General features: G+C 28.7%; 2 protein-coding genes across 4 annotated transcripts; both read right to left on the reverse strand.

Moving 5' to 3' along the window:
* Nucleotides 1–337: 337 nt before the first annotated feature.
* On the reverse strand, nucleotides 338–9,984 carry LOC106686517 (chymotrypsinogen A). Of its 3 annotated transcripts, none has more exons than XM_067050653.1 (7): nucleotides 9,917–9,984; nucleotides 8,578–8,701; nucleotides 6,997–7,192; nucleotides 4,906–5,088; nucleotides 3,482–3,636; nucleotides 904–1,063; nucleotides 338–502 (listed from the first exon to the last, which is right to left on the reverse strand). In XM_067050653.1, exons 2-7 carry the CDS (start codon nucleotides 8,626–8,628, stop codon nucleotides 480–482), a joined length of 768 nt encoding a protein of 255 aa, XP_066906754.1. In that variant the 5' UTR covers nucleotides 8,629–8,701; nucleotides 9,917–9,984; the 3' UTR covers nucleotides 338–479. The 3 variants fall into 3 exon arrangements, with proteins under 3 accessions (XP_066906754.1, XP_066906753.1, XP_066906755.1); XM_067050652.1 differs by having other exon boundaries at nucleotides 8,564–8,701; nucleotides 9,917–9,979; XM_067050654.1 differs by lacking the exon at nucleotides 9,917–9,984 and adding an exon at nucleotides 9,825–9,842.
* A 2,521-nt stretch (nucleotides 9,985–12,505) lies between these two features.
* On the reverse strand, nucleotides 12,506–17,001 carry LOC106686516 (mucin-21). The gene is made up of 2 exons (XM_014429868.3): nucleotides 15,439–17,001; nucleotides 12,506–14,042 (listed from the first exon to the last, which is right to left on the reverse strand). The coding sequence occupies exons 1-2, from the start codon at nucleotides 16,873–16,875 to the stop codon at nucleotides 14,016–14,018; spliced, it is 1,464 nt and encodes a 487-aa protein (XP_014285354.1). The 5' UTR covers nucleotides 16,876–17,001; the 3' UTR covers nucleotides 12,506–14,015.
* Nucleotides 17,002–19,274: the final 2,273 nt, after the last annotated feature.

A 19,274-nucleotide genomic window follows, 5' to 3' on the forward strand; every position in this document is an offset into this window, starting at 1 on the left:
TTACCTAAATTGAACTAGCATTAATGATGATATAGCGAAGTTAGCTGTTAGCATTTTACTACACTTTGAGATATCTGTTAGTCTGACCAAAAGACAAATTTAATTTTCGTTTAATTTTTGTAACTGAATCATAATAATTATACATTTATAATAATAAGTATATGTAAATGTTTAATTTTAACTAAATACAATAATTTAGAACAAACTATCAATTGTGACATACATCCTCAAATATAACATTTCCGGGTCAGCTTGTTATTTATAAAATGAGCCAGAGTTAACGTGCGTTTGCTAGTAGTCTCTGGTGATAGGCAGAAAGACAAAAAATCAATAACTATTTTTTTTGGTTTATTGTTTATTACACTGGTTAAACAAAAAAATGTCACATTCATATTCAATAATTTAATACCCCGGTTGTGTTGCCTTACTTTGAAAATCAAATTGAAATATGCCTCCATATTCTGCGATGTATAGCTCCTCTAAACTTTATGGCAACCAGCAGCTGAAAAAAAAAGAAAAATATATATTATACTTCTCAACGCACTAACATCTGTCACCATAAGATCAAAATTCATTTACTAATAGATGTAATGAGTAGGTACATTACTAAGTGCTCCAATAATATAGTGTAGGTTATAATAAAATGAATTGATTGTAATTATTTTGAGCAAAAGGAACATTAAAGGCCTTTTTTATGTCTCATATTACAAACAGGAATGTTAAAATTATTTAGTAATAAAAGTTTCAGTGAATCAATTTCAAATTCCTTTTAATCTCCTATATCCTAAAATCCCTAACTCGAAATTTATTTAGTAGGAAACAGCTTGTACTTACAGATATTAGTAGTTTTAAAAAGGTTTTAGAAAAATTTCATAATTTATTTTCTTGTTTTTTGAAACTTACTATGAATAGTGTTTTTAATCCAGGAAATGAAAGCTGAGACATCTGTATTGACTGTGGGAATTTTAGTATCACATCTTGGTGAACCAAAAGACACCAGCCCTACTAATGTGTACTTGTTTGTTTCTGGATCAAGCCATACTACTGGGCCACCTGAGTCACCCTGAAAAATCATCCATAATGCATAAATAAATGTACAAATACATGTGTCCTAATGTACACATTTAATTTATATTTATACATAGTGAAGTATAGTATCAAAATTAACTCTCTGAAACTTTAAAAAATACTGAAATTATGGCAAAAGTTTACAATTTGATCTAAATGAATAAGTTTGGAATTTATATATAAAATAAGTTTTAAAAATAATATTCCATGAGGTTCCAGATATATAAATTGATTATTTCAAATAAATATATGTTGTCTATGAGCTCCAGAAAGGCCCTCATACCATATTTATTGAAAAAAAAGAAATAAGTCAGAATAAAAATACTTTATATAGCATACAAACTATAAAGATAAGATGCTTTGAACATCTAATAAGAATAGCATGAGATTGTTGGTCTAAGAAAATTTTGAAATAGAAACTGGAAAGAAAAAGGCAAAACGGTTGTGTACAAATCCAATTATTCAAAATTATTAATACGGTTTTTGACCACATGCCGATTTCTTAGACAATGTCTTCCTTTAAGGGAACCATAGACAGAAATTAGAAAAAATTCAGTTATTAAATTAAAGATGATATAATCATCTATCAACATGGAAAATTGATAAGCAGATTTGAAATGATACCGCTATTTAGATGGTTCTTTAATTTTTTAAGCAATTTAGTTTTTTTCCCTCATGTTTTAATCTAATGGAATAACCTACTGGTTTATGACATTTTCTTTGTCTTCTACAGTTAATATCTTACCTAGAAACCTTTTCACTAAAAAACACAATTAAAAAGATAAAAACATCAAGATGCTGTTGGACTGATAATGACTAGAGTGCGGGAAAAGAAACAGCCCTTTTAATGTGAATGTGGGCTTTGATGACAGAGACATTACTTTGTTTTATGCCCGTTATCTTTGGGATGTCAGGTTAATTACTGAAGATAATTGTCCAAAATTATTTATAACAATTAATTTAAATTAGTTGGGTTCTAAAAAACTATTATCATTTGACTACTTTTCCAAAGACATTTTTTATGTTTACAGATTGCCAATTAGTTACCTTCATAAAATACTAATACCATTGAATACATAATACCTATGGCAGTAGTATTGGCCAATATAAACCTTAATACTACATAAATGAAAACAGTAATTTTACATTATAAATATCTACATTCAACTTGCAAGATGAGGGAAAAGCTGAAGGTAGTGGAAAAAGGTGAAATGAAGCTGTGGCTGGCTGTCATCTCTTCCATCTATCTCAATCTGTGGCGTTCATATCCAAGATCTAACTAGAGGTCCCTCCTCTTCTACAAATCAGCTCAAAGTTTCCAATTTATTCATCTCCTGCATCCGTCAGACTATCTCCCCTTTTTTGATAATGGGCGTTCCTTCTTCTTCTTTCTCACGTGCCCATGAAGCATTGAATAAAGACTGCCCAATAAGTTTTTATATAAAATCATAACTGACTTCCTGAAGCTTCTCAAGGATCAAGGGCTTATTTTATTAAGCCTTCCGATTCTGAACTATCCTGTACTTTAGCTCTTAAAAGGTTCCTCAAATTTCTATAGAGGACTTCCTATTGCATTGAAAAGTGTCTAATAATTTAATAGAATAAAATAGTTTTATGACAAACCAATGATTTTGAGGATCTAAGACCACCTACAAGGCTAGGGACCTATTTGAAAAAATTTGTCAGATTTTTCAATACAGTATCTGTGAAACTTGAGTAGGAAATGTGATGGTATTGAAACATTGACTCATACATTTGTTTTCAAGACCCCTTCAAATCAGGAAAATTCATCCTAAATTTTAATAAAACCTAATTTAGGTTTAATTTATATTATCCATACAGACTATGAGTAATCTAAATTAAACCAGAGATGGAGTTCAGTATAACACATACAAAAACAGTGCAACTATATAAAGTTCAGTAATTATAATGAAAAAAATGAAGATGTTTTATTATAGAAAAAAAATCATAAATAAATTCACTCAAAGAAATTACTGACTAATAAAATAAGTATAAGAAAAAATAATTTACTTAAATAAAACCAATAAATTTAGAGAATAATTGATAAAAAAATTAACTATCAACTTACCCAACCAGAGGTTAACACTATTTTATGGTTGAGGAACAATTCACAATACAAGCTTTAGAAATAAACAACCTTTCACAGCATTACCAAGTTGGAAACTGCAGGAAATTAGACTAAATTGTCTGAAGAGAGACATGAAATTCAAATAGCCAAAATAAATCCCCTAAATGTGGACCATAAATTGGGGTAAAACCATGTATCTGGTACTTTTCACACAGCTAAATTAAGGCTTACGACTTTACAATAGTAATAAAGCCTTGCTCTCATTTAAATTCACTCAAGAACATATTCTCTTAAATCTTCAAAATGATATTACAGAATACGTACAAAGCAACCTCCTTTTCCAGGTGTCCTGACACAGACCTGGGTCTCAGGAAGCTGCAGGCCATGATACTTCTTACACTCGTTGAATGGGAGGACTTGAACATCAGCTTCCATCAAGTTCTTTGATCCAGGTTTCTGATATCCAAGCTTTCCCCATCCTGTGAGTGTGAAAATCAATACTGATTAACATACCTGAGGAAATTTACTACTTTAGCTCATAGTAACAAAATTTCAAGTTTTGATTCTGATACTAATTTTCAACAAAACAATCATAAAAACTATAGCTTTATTATAACAAATATTTAAAATATTCTAATATCTATCTATACTTTCTGTTTTCATCCATATTTTATAATTTCACTCAAATCTTATTTTTTGAAAGATTATTTCAATAAATTAAGTTATTGCATTATTTATGAAATAATTATTTTATCAATTAATTTTTTTCTGACTTTATAATTTTTACAACAAGAATTTATAGTTTCAGTCAGTCAAGAGTAAATGCCATAATGACTACTGTCACATTGTTAAAACATGACAGTTGCTGGTGTAGTAGTGCAGTGTTATCGTGCATCCTCAATATTCATAAATTTTAAATGTTATTTTAGAAAGATTTTTTTTTGTGTTTTTGTGACAGTGCATTAAAAAATTAAGAACATAGTGAAATAATAATTATAGCAGAACATTTCAGAAATATATTGCTTTATTTTAATGGATGTTTAAAATATACATTATTTAATACAAGAAATAAAGACAGGTTAATTTGAAATAACGATGGTATACAATCTAACTATACTAAACTAATTGTATACAATATAACTATTGTATACAGTCAGGTCTTTTAAGCCTTCTCGTTGTTTGGAAACTGATAACACTTAATAAGTCAGAGTAGTGAAATCACAAATACGGAAAGTTTCTCTACTTGGGACAGTTATTTTACATTGTATTTTGGTGTAAATTACTAAAAAGAGTATTTAAGTGAATTCCATTTCCACTACCTATGAACTGCCAATGGAAATAGGTACCACAATTGACTATGTCATCTTCTTTGGGCACTGGATAACTAGCCGGACATCAGTCTGCCTTCAAAGAGATTCAATTTTCTTTGTGAATTCCAAAAAACTTGTTTTTAGTCAAAATGGTGCTGTACTATTTTTTCAACATTTTTGGATGGTAAAACATAATAGTTATGTTTTATCTACTTTTCACTTCATTTTTAATATTTTTTCATGCTGTTTTCCAATTTTAGCCACTTTTTCAATATTGCTTGATTTAACTAATTTTTTAACTTAAGTCTCGTTTTTTCTTTTTAAATAAATGTTTACAAAGGTAAGATAAAACCATTTCTAATTTAGAGTTTAGGTGAAGGTAGCTTAGGAAGCCTTCCCTTCTATTGTATGTTCTGTTTTAGACTGGCATATACTAACCGATGAGTTTGACCCATTTCTTGTTTAGGTTCAGTTTCTTAGTGGGTAGACAGATTGGACTGATGATTGCACTGAAAGTAATAGAATGGGCCAAGAAGAGCAGGGAGATGTCATTGCGTCCTCCTGTCATCCCAGGGTTCCAGTTATAAATAGAGTAGCTTTTCAGTGGTATTAATATACCAGCTGAAAAAAAAAAATTAATCAGCTTAGATAAATTATAATTTATGTAGACTTAAACTTCTATTATTACTGTGTTGGGTTTGGTAAAAAATCTATGAATACATAGAGCATTCAATGAGTCACTTATTTCACTTGTTTTGAATGAATAAATTTTAATATTCAATAATTGTTCATGGTTGCTAACAAAGTGTGATATAAGCTGAACTTACCATAAGATTATACATTGAAGTATAAAGTATATATTTTTTGTAAACTACCTTAATTGCAGATCAGGTACAGAGGGGCTGACTTAACCAAGTGGGGACCCTATAGACTAGAGAATTAATTTTCTGAACTAATTTGAATTACCAATATAAATAATTATTTACTTGTTAAAATCATTATTTTATTAAATACTAGCAGACCCGGTAATGCTTCACTATTGCTATATTTGAGGATGTATATACATTAATTGAACACTATTGAAATTTTGATATCAATTAATATATAAATGAAGAGAGAAGAATTGACTATAGTAACATAAATGATAACAGCAAACTTTGCTGTGTAATAGTTAATACTGGTTTTTCTAATTATTTTAGGCAAATTGATTATCTATGATATTGACTTATATTTACTGCATAACATATGAATAATTTTATACAACCCTCATTGTGCTTCAATATTAGTACTATATTGAAACAATTCAAACTAACTGACCTATCAAAGTGTGGTTAAAGAATTTTTATGAGAGAAACAAAGTTGATATTCATTTTCAGCACCTCAAGAAGTCCTCAACTATGAATTTTCCAAAAAAGTTGAAAACAAAATTTTTTGGACCGAAATGTTTGCATTAACCCTCTGAATACTTTTAAAAATATTCTTCAACAAAACTCAACCAATCTACACTAAACCTATCAGTGGTTTAGGGCTCCATAAACTGCATCAGAAGACACAAAATGGATCTTAGTTAACAAATTAGAACCAGAGATATAAAATAAAATGTTTGAAAATCTTTTCTTTATTTGAAATCCATATTTCGCCCTTATAAGGCCATTAAATCTAAGTTTTGTTAGTTTAGGTTAAAATAGGAGACATAAAGCTTTCCAATGGTTGTATGAATGTAGGAATTGGATAAAATACAGAGAGAGGAACAATGGTCACTGGAATAATAACAAAATTAATCCTCCAAATAAATAAAGAAGTTGAAAAATTTTCAACTTTTAATTTCTTTTAAAATTAGTATTTAGGGGTTTGAGGCAATGCTAAAAATTAGGAATATTATAATATATTCACTATTTTCTAAAAAAAAAAAAAAATATTGTTGACCAACTTTAACTGAAATGCTCATAATGTTTTTTTAATTTTTATTGAATAAAAAATCATTAATTAGAATCAGTGATATTTGTTTTTTATTCTTCAGAAAGAGACTAATCGATTGGCAAATAATAACCATGAAAAAAATGTATACTTTTTTGAGCTACACAACAAAATTGCTTAATTTTGCTAATATTTTTTTTTTTACCAAAGTAATGGAGCCAGCCTATAACCTTCCTGGGAAAATCCTGATCATTTAGCAAAAAGCCCTATCACAATCGGATGAACAGTGCGGCAGTGCATAAAGTACCAACAAACAAAAATACATTGTTATATATTAGATTTGAAAAGTAAAAAACATTGAAAATAATTTAATAATAATAAAGAGAGGTTCTTCTCTCAATTATTATTTGGCAAAATCTTGAATATTTTTCAAATCTAAAGATTTCTTTAGTTTCTAAAAGCAGATCACTTTCTATCGCCATCAATGATAAACTGCTCTACCTATATTATATCAATGCAGTATTCCCAGTTAATTTTAATTCATTGATCATAGGAGTTAGCCCTGGATATGGAATAGAGATGCCAGGTACTCATGCTATACCAGGTACTCACACTTGCTGAGATCTGAGGTTCCAGCAAACAGACTGCTGGGCTCCTTATTGGCAATGCAGTGTGCTGCTGTAATGGCTACCCACTGTGTGATGATACTGGCCCCACATACAGGTATCAAACCTTTGTTCCGGACGAGACTGGCAACCCATGGGTACTCATTCGGCAGAGCTTGGATGCCACCAAGAACTCGGCCTTTCTGGAATTAATTTTAAACAAATAGTTTGATAATTGATTTATTTCCACATTATTAATAAATTTAAACTTAAAATAACCTTAAATGAAAGATATTTAAGTTAAAAACTGTTAATAATTACTTTCCAAATATTTTCTTTCATTGAATAACTATACTTGTCATATTCTGTATTCCCTCACTGATAATATATTTATTTTATTAGCAGGACTAAATATAACAATTCTAAAATATGAAACCACTTCTATATATATTTTTTTCATACTTCTATATATATACTTTTTTTTTTTACTGATTTTTAAAAAATACATATAGCTGTTTTTTATAGGCCACAATTAAAGAGCTGTCTCTAAAAGGTTATAATTGGCATTTCATCAAACTTATCAGGGATGTCTTACCTTTGACCCAGTTAACTTTTTTTTCAGTTTTGGCTCTTAAGAGCTTTAGTTAAGGTTAAAAGGACTGATTCGTTGGTCTCTTCATAGTTCTACTAGGGTCAGGCAGATATATATATGCATACTGCATACACCCATGACTTCCACAGATAATACTTCTGTATTATTCAGGTGATAGATAAATAAAAATAAATATTAGCAGAAAAATAAACCAAAATTGAAAAAAATAAGTCATTATTTAAATTACGTTTGCCTTTAACCCATTTGTTACAAAAAAAATAACTGTTCATTTTGGTAATCCAATGTTACTAGTTTTAAAGAACTTTAACTAGCTTTCATTCTATTTCTCTAATCCTCATTAAAATAAATAATAATTAGCTGATATCAATCATGTAATGTTTTATAAAATTATGCTTTTGCTAGCAAATATTTTTTTATTTTTTTTAATTTTATTTATTTGTTGATATTTACAACTGTATAAAAAAATACAACCAGTAAATTTGATCATAATGACATATGATATGATACAGGATGTAGTTAGCAAATATTAATTTTTAAAATGATGTATTTTCAATATTTGTTAAATAAGGTTTTACAGTTTAAAATTTGATATGAATATAATTTCTATATGAATAGAGCCTTGTGCCATTTATAAAATAAAGAACACCTTGTATTTGTATTGAAGTTTTTTTTTTTTTTTAAGCATTCTAGTCCCTAATTGCACAAAAGGTTTTTTATTAACACAAAAGACTTCTTCAGTATAAAGACCTGAACTGTAACGCATACAATTAATGTTTTAGAAGACACTGTAAACAGTAATATCCAATTTTAATCATTATAATCTTTTCTGCCAAAATGAGTCATTTAATGACATACAAGTTAATTGCTTTAAAAAAAAAAACAAGCAATTCCATTTTACTTAACTAATTGTTATTATTTAAACTAAACAAAGAAATATGAATAACAATTATAATTAACTGACATTAGAAGACCCACATGGGCACGATGTCGCCCTGTTACCAAGGACTCTTCTTGCCCTTGTATCATTCAAATTTGTTCCTTTTGACTGGTTTCCAACCCAAGCCCAAGCCAACAGCAGGACCACATGCCATGATTCCATCTATAGCAGAAAATAATTATGAAAACAAATTCATAATTTTGATTCTGCCTCGAGTCAATCTAGAATCAATTTATTGGATCTATAAATGTCTCTTAACATATCTGCCATGTTATTTTTGATTCTATTAATCAAAACTTTAGTTTAATTTTGATTAGTGAATACAAGATATCTTCTTGATTATACTTAAAACATTTCTGTGTTTCATAAATTTTATATTCTTAATTGAATCTTCTCCTTTTTCTTACTGTTACCTCGAGAGGAGTCAATTTATTTATTCAACTTCCAAAATACATTCTTTGCTTGCCAAAAATGGGCTAAAAATACAACTAATTTGGTGTAAAAACTAAGAATAATAAATTATCAGAATCATTAGATTGTATAAATTACTTTTTTTTTAAAGTATGCTTCTATAGTGAAACAAACATACATTGAAACACATAACATTGTTGTGGATTTGAGGGAGAGTTATTATTTTAAAAAAACAAAGAGTGTGTGTTTTGTTATAAAACCCTTCCTAACTCCACAACAAACATTTATTATGAGTACTACATCACACATGAAGAATGGCTTCCATTTTATTTAGTGTTGATTTCCTTTTAGAAATAATATTTTTTAAGATCAGCATAAGTGATAGGAAAAAAGTATAATTTAAATAGTTTCACAATTCTCTCTTTTTGGGTCTCTAAATTTTGTGATTGTCTGAAGATTAATTTCCACAAAAAAACAATTATGATATTATATTTTGATATATACACTATAAATGCTACAGCACACTAACAAATGGGGCTTATAAATTTTGTACAATTAAATGTTGTGCTTAATCAATAATCTTGGCAAATTAGCTTTTATCTGGAACTACTCAATTTTTATTTGATACAATAGTTATTAATCAAATTTTAATTCATTTTTTTCTATTGTACAATTCTCTAATTATTTAAAACTGTTACATAGAAAAAAAACATAAGATTCATGTTCAGTGTTAGGAGAATTTTTCCTTAAGCCTTCATATTAATTTTCATTGATAAAAAGTGACATAAAATAATATAATGTATAAAAGAAAGTACAAGTTTCACCAAAGATTAATAAACAAAAAAGTGACAATTAAACATAAAAAAATTGTTACTTATTAAATTCATCCTACTGGTAGGAAAATCCAAGACTACAATAATTTGTTTCAAATGTTTACGTAATATATTGAGATGAAACAGTACTCACTCCACAGTGATTTTCTAAAGACTACCATTTACTCATGGGAGGATTAGATACTTATAGCTCGTGAATTTGCATTGTTTGGCAAATCCTTGTACACCTGCTAATTACAAGTCTAGTGACTATAACATGGACCTATGTAATTGATGTTAGGTTTGAATACACATGTACTGAACCACAAGATTTTAGATGTCCAAAAGTTTAAAGGATTTTGATTAATTTAGAACAAAAAATAATGTAAATAAATAGGTATAATAGGTAGATATTTTTTTATTTTCTCTTTAGTCATCGTATTGTCACCATTTATTAAATATCATTTAGTTGATTGTACAAATTCAATGCATCAATAACATGCATTGTGGGATCATCACATGAAGGTGTTCCTTAATGTAGTAAAAATTAAAATGAAAGAAAAGTTGATAAAAAAAAAAAAAAAAAAAAAAAAAAAAGAGAACAAAAACCATTATGAAGTAAAATGATTTTTAAAAAACAAAACAACATAAAATGAATTTTTAAAAATATAATTAATACTTGAAAATAAAAAAATAAATTAGAAGAAATGATTATTTTTTTCTTATTTTCCTAAACAATCAACTGATCTAAGGATAATTATGGCAACATTTTTATATTTTTTTTAGCTTGTCAAAAGTGCTGCAAATTTTTTGTTTTGCTCAACAAGGGTATCATGGAGAGAAAACTACGGGAACCGCTGTTCTACCTCAATGTGGAAGGACTGTAGAGGGACATAAAACTTCAAAAACCATGAAAGAATGTTTTAACATGCCAAAATTTGGACTGAAATTCACCCCTATAATTATTGAAATGTTCTACCTTGAAAACACCCAAACATACTAAATTTCAACTCATTTGATCCAAATTGGGCCTCTGTAAGTAGCAAAAATTAACTTGGCGAAAAATTTGTATATTCAAATGCTTAAATACATCAGACATCAGCAAACCATTCCAGAACTGCGCTCAGTGCTGAATTTAGAACTAGTGTGACCCTTGGCAATACAGTATTCCACCTACGCGGAAGCAGAATAACCATTAACAAATCAAAATAAAATCCTGTTTATGCAAATTTAAGTTAAATGAAGCTTCATTATGAGTCAATGAATCAAATAGACGTTTTCTGGGACAAATTTTAATTTAATAATAATAGTTAATTAATAAAATAGTAGTAATCCATCATTTCACAAAACTATAATTATTAGGGACTATGACAAATAAAACATTTTTCAAGAATCCTAATATTGAACAGAGGAAACCCTAAATCATGTGAATTGAGTTCTAAAAAGAAAAAAAAAAAAAGAGAAAGAAAAAGATAGACGATGATATTACCATAGTTCTCTTTAAGAGAAATATTCATGAGTATGAAATCATTTACAAAGCATTTTTGTAAGTACTTAAATAAAAACATTAATATTCCATTCCATGACGATTAAAAAAATTTTCTTTTTAATCATGTCTAGAATATTTAAATCTGGCTAATATGTCACAACTAAAAATAAAATAATATTTGTATTAATAAAAATTATAACTGTACAGATAATTAATATTATTATCTCAGCCTAAATCAAAGGGTTTGACCAAGATAAGATCTGTAATTTGACCAATCTTGAAAGATATTTGATATGTATTTATTTTAATACTTAGAAAGATTCTAATATTTCAGATTATTTACCTTGGAAGTTGAGTTATTGGAACTTGATACAGCTCTCTCCTCATAAATAACTTGTCTTCAATAAGGATATATTCTGTAATTAACAGGAACATATCCTTCGTGTTTCATAAAAAGTGGTTCAGTAATTATATACTTTTAAAATTCGCTATGGTTTGAATATAATTTTTTTTTTTAATTTTGTTCTTGTTATTGTAATATTTGAGTAAGAAATTATCTAGTATATACTCAAACATTTAAATGTAAATTAATTAATTAAAAATATAAACATCATTTATCTCTTCATCCATTTTCTTACCTCATTTGTACTTGTTACTCATGACTCTTCAAAACAGTAATACCTATCAATGGTTACTCATTCCAGCTGAGTAAATTTAACAGAATAAAAAATGAATTTGTGAAAATGGTTGTTTTTTTTTTCATAATATGTTCTCCTATAACAATGTTCATTTTTTTTTTTTTTTCATTTTTTTTCAAAGCTTCAGTTCAGATTTTAATCTGTATTTTAAATTACCCATTATAACTGGGTATGAACTGACAATAGGCTCTCCATCATCTAGTTTGCCAAAATGATAAATAAAGTTTATATGAATTCATGAAAGAGGAAAAATGAAATGAAACAAAACTTTTTTCTTTTAAGCAATCTATGCAGTCAGAATAAACAATTTATAACATTATTTATAACATAGATTAATAATGCAAAGTGTAAATCAATATGAATAATGTCTAAACAAAAACATCATACATGAATAACATTATTAAAATATTTGTAGTATTTAAACAGTTTCATACCCTAAAACAATAATATAATATTCTAAATGATTAAAACATGATTAACTAATAATAACAACATAAAACGTTAAACAATGTGAAAACAAATCTCAGTAATAATATTATATTGAATTAATATTAAGACATAGTTGGTTTTTCTATAGTTTCGTTTCAATCACAATTATGTAATTTGGTAAGAGAGATTTAAAAAAAAAATTTTAGTGATGATATTCTTAATTATTAACATTTTAATTAATAAATTGTAAAATATATCGTACTTCATTAATTGTAGGAAGATGGTCCAAGTGGGGGGAGGGGGCCAAAATAGCAGAAAAATTAGTTCGGTATTTATTTCTTTACCTTTCTTGACTGCCCTCAGACCATCTTCCTTCTATAATCAATTACATATGTAGATGATCTTCCAATTATTTCATTTATCATTTGTTGTTAAAGTAAAATTAATACCATGTTTTTTCTTTGATAAATATTAAAAAATTATAAGTATGATTGAGCATTAACTACAGAAACTAAAAAATAATTTCAACAATATATCATAACATTTTTTGGTTCTCCAATAACATTAATATTTACTAAAACTTTAAGTGCATCAATCAGCTGTCCTAAAATTTGATTGAGCATTGAAAAATCCAAAAAGATCACTCTTTAAACCTCGTTTAATTTTTAAAAAAATATTTAATACAATTTAAACTACAATGCAACAGGTGTCAACAATAGCGATAATAATTTATATTACATTTTCGTTTTATAAAATAATGTATTTTTTAGATTACCTTTTTTTAAACAGTATACTCCTTTTCCATATAAATAAATACAGTAATAAGTGAATATTTGTCGAACTTATGATATTACATAAAAAGTAGACCAATAATGCAATTGGGTCTATCAAACCCACCTGTCGTATCATTGGTTAAATTTTGATATATGTCTATAATATATATTACACAATTTTAATTTATATAAATGATTGACAGTAAGTGAATGAGAAGGAGATGGTCAGAGGTGTGGAGAAAAGAGACAAAAATAATTTTCAACTATTTATTTGCCACCATTTCGACCCACTGTGTGATGAGTGCAAATGAAAATGTGAATTATTTTATCCGCATCTGCACTCATCACATCAGCCCTGATGCAAACCTACACGATGGGTTAAATAATCAGCAAAGAAATAGATGAAAACTATTTATTTTTTTTCTTCTTGACCACATCCCTAATCATCTCCTTCATACTACAAAATTAGTTCAAAATGTTAAAACTTCATAAAATTGTTGGATAAAAATTCGTTTTTCACTAGAAAGTATTTTACCTTCCAATTCAATTTTATGAATAAAATTATAAGGATAGAAGTTTTTTTTTTTTTAATTTTTTGTAATAAATGAGTAATTTATAAAACTTTGCCTTGGTAAATTAAACTAGAAATAAATGTTATTCTCATATCAATATTCATAAAGAACAACTTATTTATTTAATTTTTATTCTCAAGTATTATTCAATATTTTTAAACAATATAATTTCAATATAAAATAAATAAACTTTTTCATAATATGTAACAAAATATATATTTCTTGAAAGTAATTCATTAAAAAAAGGAACTATATATACCATTGCAGTACCATGACCAATGCCGTTGTACTTTCAATCATACAGCTTTCGGAACAGGTCCTAGAAAGAAACACTTACTTAATTTAGCAGCCATACTTAAATATAGCTTACAGTTATAATACTGAATTAAAAATTAAATGAATTAATAGTCCTAATGTTCCTTAATATAAGCTGACATATACTGACAAATATTGATGTATTTGGTTCTTAATTATGTTATTTTTTACTATTGCCAATTGTGACGGTCCCTGTACTACAAATGAGCACATAGAAAGGGGGTTTCATTCAATATCAGTGCATCTAGAAATATCTAAGTTAAGGTCATTGTACCTGAAGTAGTGGAGGCATAACCTAAGCAATCTCATATCTACAAAGGCTCTAGTTCTATCCATCCAGCCAGGGCAAGTTGACTTTTATTTTGTGGCGATCCCACAGAATGAAAACTTGATCTTCCCAGTCTAGTTAGGATAGATTGGTTATCTCAAGGATAATCACCCCTTATATCTGAAGTGACCGGATGGGGTTTAAACCTAACAAAACAAAAAGAAAAAAAAATATATCTACGGTGACCCAAATAGAGAAAACACTCTACGATTAATGTGGACCACTAAAAGTTTCTCTGAACCATACTAAATACACGAACACAGATACACAGATTTTGAACTCATTTGCTTCCTTTGAAATAAAATTCAGGTGACGTACCTACAATCAAAATGAAAAATAAACAAGTTATTGTGAGATTTAAAAATAAAGCATGTCATACTAAGTTATTAATTAAATTTAAAGGTCTTCATTATCTCATATGTCTTAAATCTAAGTTTAGGGACAGAGTTTTGGTTATTTTTTCTGAACTTCTTAATTTTAATAAATCAACATTATAAATTTAATCAAAATTGTATTCATAAAAATTATATCTTTGGCAATACGGGATGGTTATGGTCTCTTGCCCGTTGATTTAAAAAATAATTTAGAAAACTTAAAAAATCTTAATTAATGAATAATAATAATAATGTGAATCACTACAACTGATGAAGGGTCAGAGGTTCAGTACTTCTCAAGGAAATACTATTTTTAAAACAGCGGTTAAACAAGGAGGTGATTTGTTTAAAATTGTGTTCAACCACCAGCTTCCCCAATTTAGAGTACCTACTTTATAGAAGTTAGGTAGGCCTCAAGAGGGCTCCCCAACCCACAGGGTTTACTCATGGGTAAAATAACACGAAAAATAATTATCTGCAACTGCCTAATTTAAACCCAGGTCCTTGGAGCTGGTAGCACTGTTTCTTACTCTCTGAGCCACCCCACTTCCTTAATTAATAAATCTCCTTGTTATCTATGGTTTCATTCAATAATAAATCTCTTATTTATTTTCAAATATCAACATTATTATCAAATAGGATAGCATTTTATAGAAATAATAGCTAGGTTTGATAATTACAAAATTATCAAAACTCACCTCATTCATGCTGCTATAATGATCAATCAGATCGCCGACAATTTTCATCTGTTCCATAAAAGCTCTTTCGTTAATTGTTAATGGTGGAAATTCAGGAGGAGCAGAAACTTTTTTTGACTTTGCATTTTCTATTACAGAATATTTCACGTCAGGCGAGCTACTAGCAGAAGCGACAGAGCAACTGGCAGAAACGGCGGAGCTAATAGCAGAAACGGCGGTGCTGCTAGCAGAAACGATCGAGCTGCTAAAAGAAGTAATCGTATTGTTGGTAAAAGTAATCGTGTTTTTGGTAGATGTGATCGCGTTTTTGGTAGAAGTGGTCGCGTTTTTGGTAGAAATGATCGTCTTTTTGATAGAAGCGATCGTGTTTTTGTTTGTAGTGATCACGCTACCAGCAGAAGCGATTCTATTTTCAGCATAAGTTATTGTATTGCCAGCAGATGCGATCCTATTTTCAGCATAAGTTATATTGCCAGCAGAAGCGATCCTATTTTCAGCATAAGTTATTGTATTGCCAGCAGAAGCGATCCTTTTTTCAGCATAAGTTATTGTACTGCCAGCAGAAGGCATCCTATTTTCAGCTGAAGTTATTGTACTGCCAGCAGAAGCCATCCTATTTTCAGCTGAAGTTATTGTACTGCCAGCAGAAGCCATCCTATTTTCAGCTGAAGTTATTGTGTTACCAGCAGAAGCCATCCTATTTTCAGCTGAAGTTATGGTATTGCCAGCAGAAGCGATCTGATTGCCGGAAGAACTCGTTGTGTTGATATCAGGAGCCATCGAGCTGGAAGTAGAAATGGTTAAGTTTTCCTCTTCATTTGTCTTTTCCTGAGAATTTGATATCTCAGAAGAACCATTTTTACTCTCGATGGCCTCATTGTTCCTGTTTTGGCCTTCAAGAAGCTTCATGAGACACTTTTCCCTGTATACTTTGCAGCCTTTATAGCTCGATGGATGACATCCACCACACCTACAACAAGTCGGAAGAGAGGTTTTGACATCTTTACAAGCAGTGGTGTAGTGCGAGCCGCTACACCAAGCACACACTGACGGATTAGTGCAACTACTTTTTGTATGGTCTAGGCCCTGGCATCTGGTACATCTCTGCAAATCCGGACCTTGTAGATATTCTTCAACAATAACAACTTGATGAGCCATATACTTCAGTTGAAATATATTTGTATTGAACGGAGTTTTGTAGAGTTTTATAAAAAATAACGGGAGAGCTAATCCAGTGGCATGGCTATAAGCATTTCTTATTGATAATACTTTATATCCTATTTTTTCTAGCCCATGTTTTATATCAGCGATTTCAGTAGCGGGATCCAAATTTCTCAATACCACTGTATCGTATTCTTCCGCATTTACTTCTGAATCTTTGCGTGAACGAGACTTATAAATTACCTTTTTACCTACTCGAGCCTTGCGATCAGCCATACTGTTTACAGAAAATATCTTTGAAAGAGGAAAAAGACTAGAATAACCGAAACACCGAACTGATGTACGGAGCACTGCACCTCAAGAGAGACAACTGTCATCTGAAGAGGAACCTGCAGCCATCTTGTTAGTCTTTTACCCAATAGGGACCTTTCCTAGTGTCCTTGGGCGGTTTATATCTATTAAAACCAAAATAATTTTAGTAATAAAATAACTAACTCTTGTTTTAACATATTAAAGGTTCTATAAGTATTTATAAGAATTGATTTGACAGTGGTATTCGAGTAATTGGGGTTTAATTTCTTCTGCATAACTGCTGTCTAGGGTGGGGATCTAAACCATCAGCCACTCTGTTTATTAAAGTATAAACAAAAAAATATAATATTATGTTAACTTTAAGAACAAAGATGGTTTATTGTATATTTTAAATTGTTTGCATTTCGCTGACACATATTTTATGCTTACATTGTTATTTTATTATTAAATCTTAACGTAAATGTTTATATAATGTGAGTTTCATCACAAACATTTTTATGTTGATTGAATATTTTTGTTTTTAAAATAAGATCTTAATATTGATTGAAGTTATTATTATATTAAGTTTTAAACAGTAAAAACAATGGTAGTTTTTTCTAATTTTATTCATTGCTTAATTAAGTACTATAATTTGGGATTGTTCAAAGAAATCTCAGAAAGAGTTAATTTTTGGTAACTTCATGTTTCATTCATTCAGAAAAATATGGTAACAATAAGTTATTTAGAAATGGTAAAATTTAATGATTTAAAAAAAAAAATATGAAAATTCATAATCCAAGGCTTTTAAATGAGCTATAATATTATTTATACTTAACCAATGATGATGAGATTTAAGTATTTCATACAGTAATAAGTTGTGTTCTTTCGGTTCAAAAACCTACTATAAGCAACATATTTATTAGCCTGCATATTTATAACATTGTCAATTAATATTAATTAATTAATTATTAATATGACTAAATAGTTGAGGATTTTTTCTCGTATGTACATGAAAGAACAACCCTATCATAGATATCATTATTATTTCATAAAATTCTTTTATTAAACAATCTCAAACCAATGAAGTAGATATACAGATGATCTATCTGAAATTAGGGGAATGTTATCAGAATGTAAGAAATTGTAATATTTTATCTTTATTCAGTTTCTGACAAATTTCTGTAAAATAATTTTAATGCTTGGAAAAATAATAAAGCTTTGTTTCTTTTCACTAGATCTGTAAAGGAGTTTTAAGGAGTACAGATCGTAGTGAAAAGAATAGTATGTTGAATGGTTGAATTTGTGAGATGATTAGAGGAATGAAAAATACTTTAAATCTGTGATACTGTAAGTTGGGTTTTTTAAATTTATTTATTAAGACTTCATGAGATAACTCTTGACAACTCTACATTTTTTTTTTTTTTTTATTCCTAACCATTTGATCTAATAGTTTCTTCTTCTAATAGTATCTATCCTGCCAAATTAATAATAATCTTCATTTTCTTCTAGACACAAAAAATCTATTTGGAAATTCCTCTTCTGCAGAATCCTAAATACATATTCCGAACATCGGAATTTTCTTTTTTTGAGAAAATATACCATTTCATTAGTTTTTTAGAAATCCTCATCAATCTGTACCAGAAATGCATTTGAATATTGACTTTGATCATGAATTTTATTATTTCCCAACTTAAATACTTAACCATAATTAAGAAACTTCTACAAAACAGAATTGTGATAAATAAATTTATAAGCAGTTCCACTTCATTTTATAATTATTTATTCTGTACACAGTAGGCGTGAATCAATCCTGCAGGTTTGGGAGCCCTCCAGGATAACACAGTCTTAAAGGAAAATTCTGGTGGTTGAGCATGATTATGAACAAATCACATCCTTGTATATCCGTTGATCAAGAAACACTACTCCCTTACAACGTACTGAACCCGTGACCCCTCATGGGTTATAGTGCTTCAGTCATTTGATTTCATTTAAATTTTTTTTTTTTCGCTTTACTTTTTATTTACAGTCTGACATTGTTTCAAACAGAGTGTTGGTTCATTTGTGTACTCATATTCTCTCTCTTATTAATGAGTAAAAATTAATTTAACTAGAATTAAGTATTCTCAAAGATTAATTTTCTTTCCAAATATTTGATCATGAAATGTTATTCCTAATTTTCTATCCTTTTCAAGCATAATATCACTTCATTACAACATTTTTATAAACAATTAGACCATCTTGAAAGAAAACATGCCACTTTTAAAAATTATAATTTCATTTTTCAAAAATGTATATAAAAACATAATTGTTTAGATTATAGATTGCTTTTATAGATTATAGTTATTTTCTGTTACACTGTGGCCGTGAATCCACTCCTGTGGGTT

The sequence above is a fragment of the Halyomorpha halys genome, unplaced genomic scaffold, assembly GCF_000696795.3.
Source record: "Halyomorpha halys isolate HHAL.00 unplaced genomic scaffold, Hhal_1.1 Scaffold832.1, whole genome shotgun sequence".
NCBI lineage: Eukaryota > Metazoa > Arthropoda > Insecta > Hemiptera > Pentatomidae > Halyomorpha > Halyomorpha halys.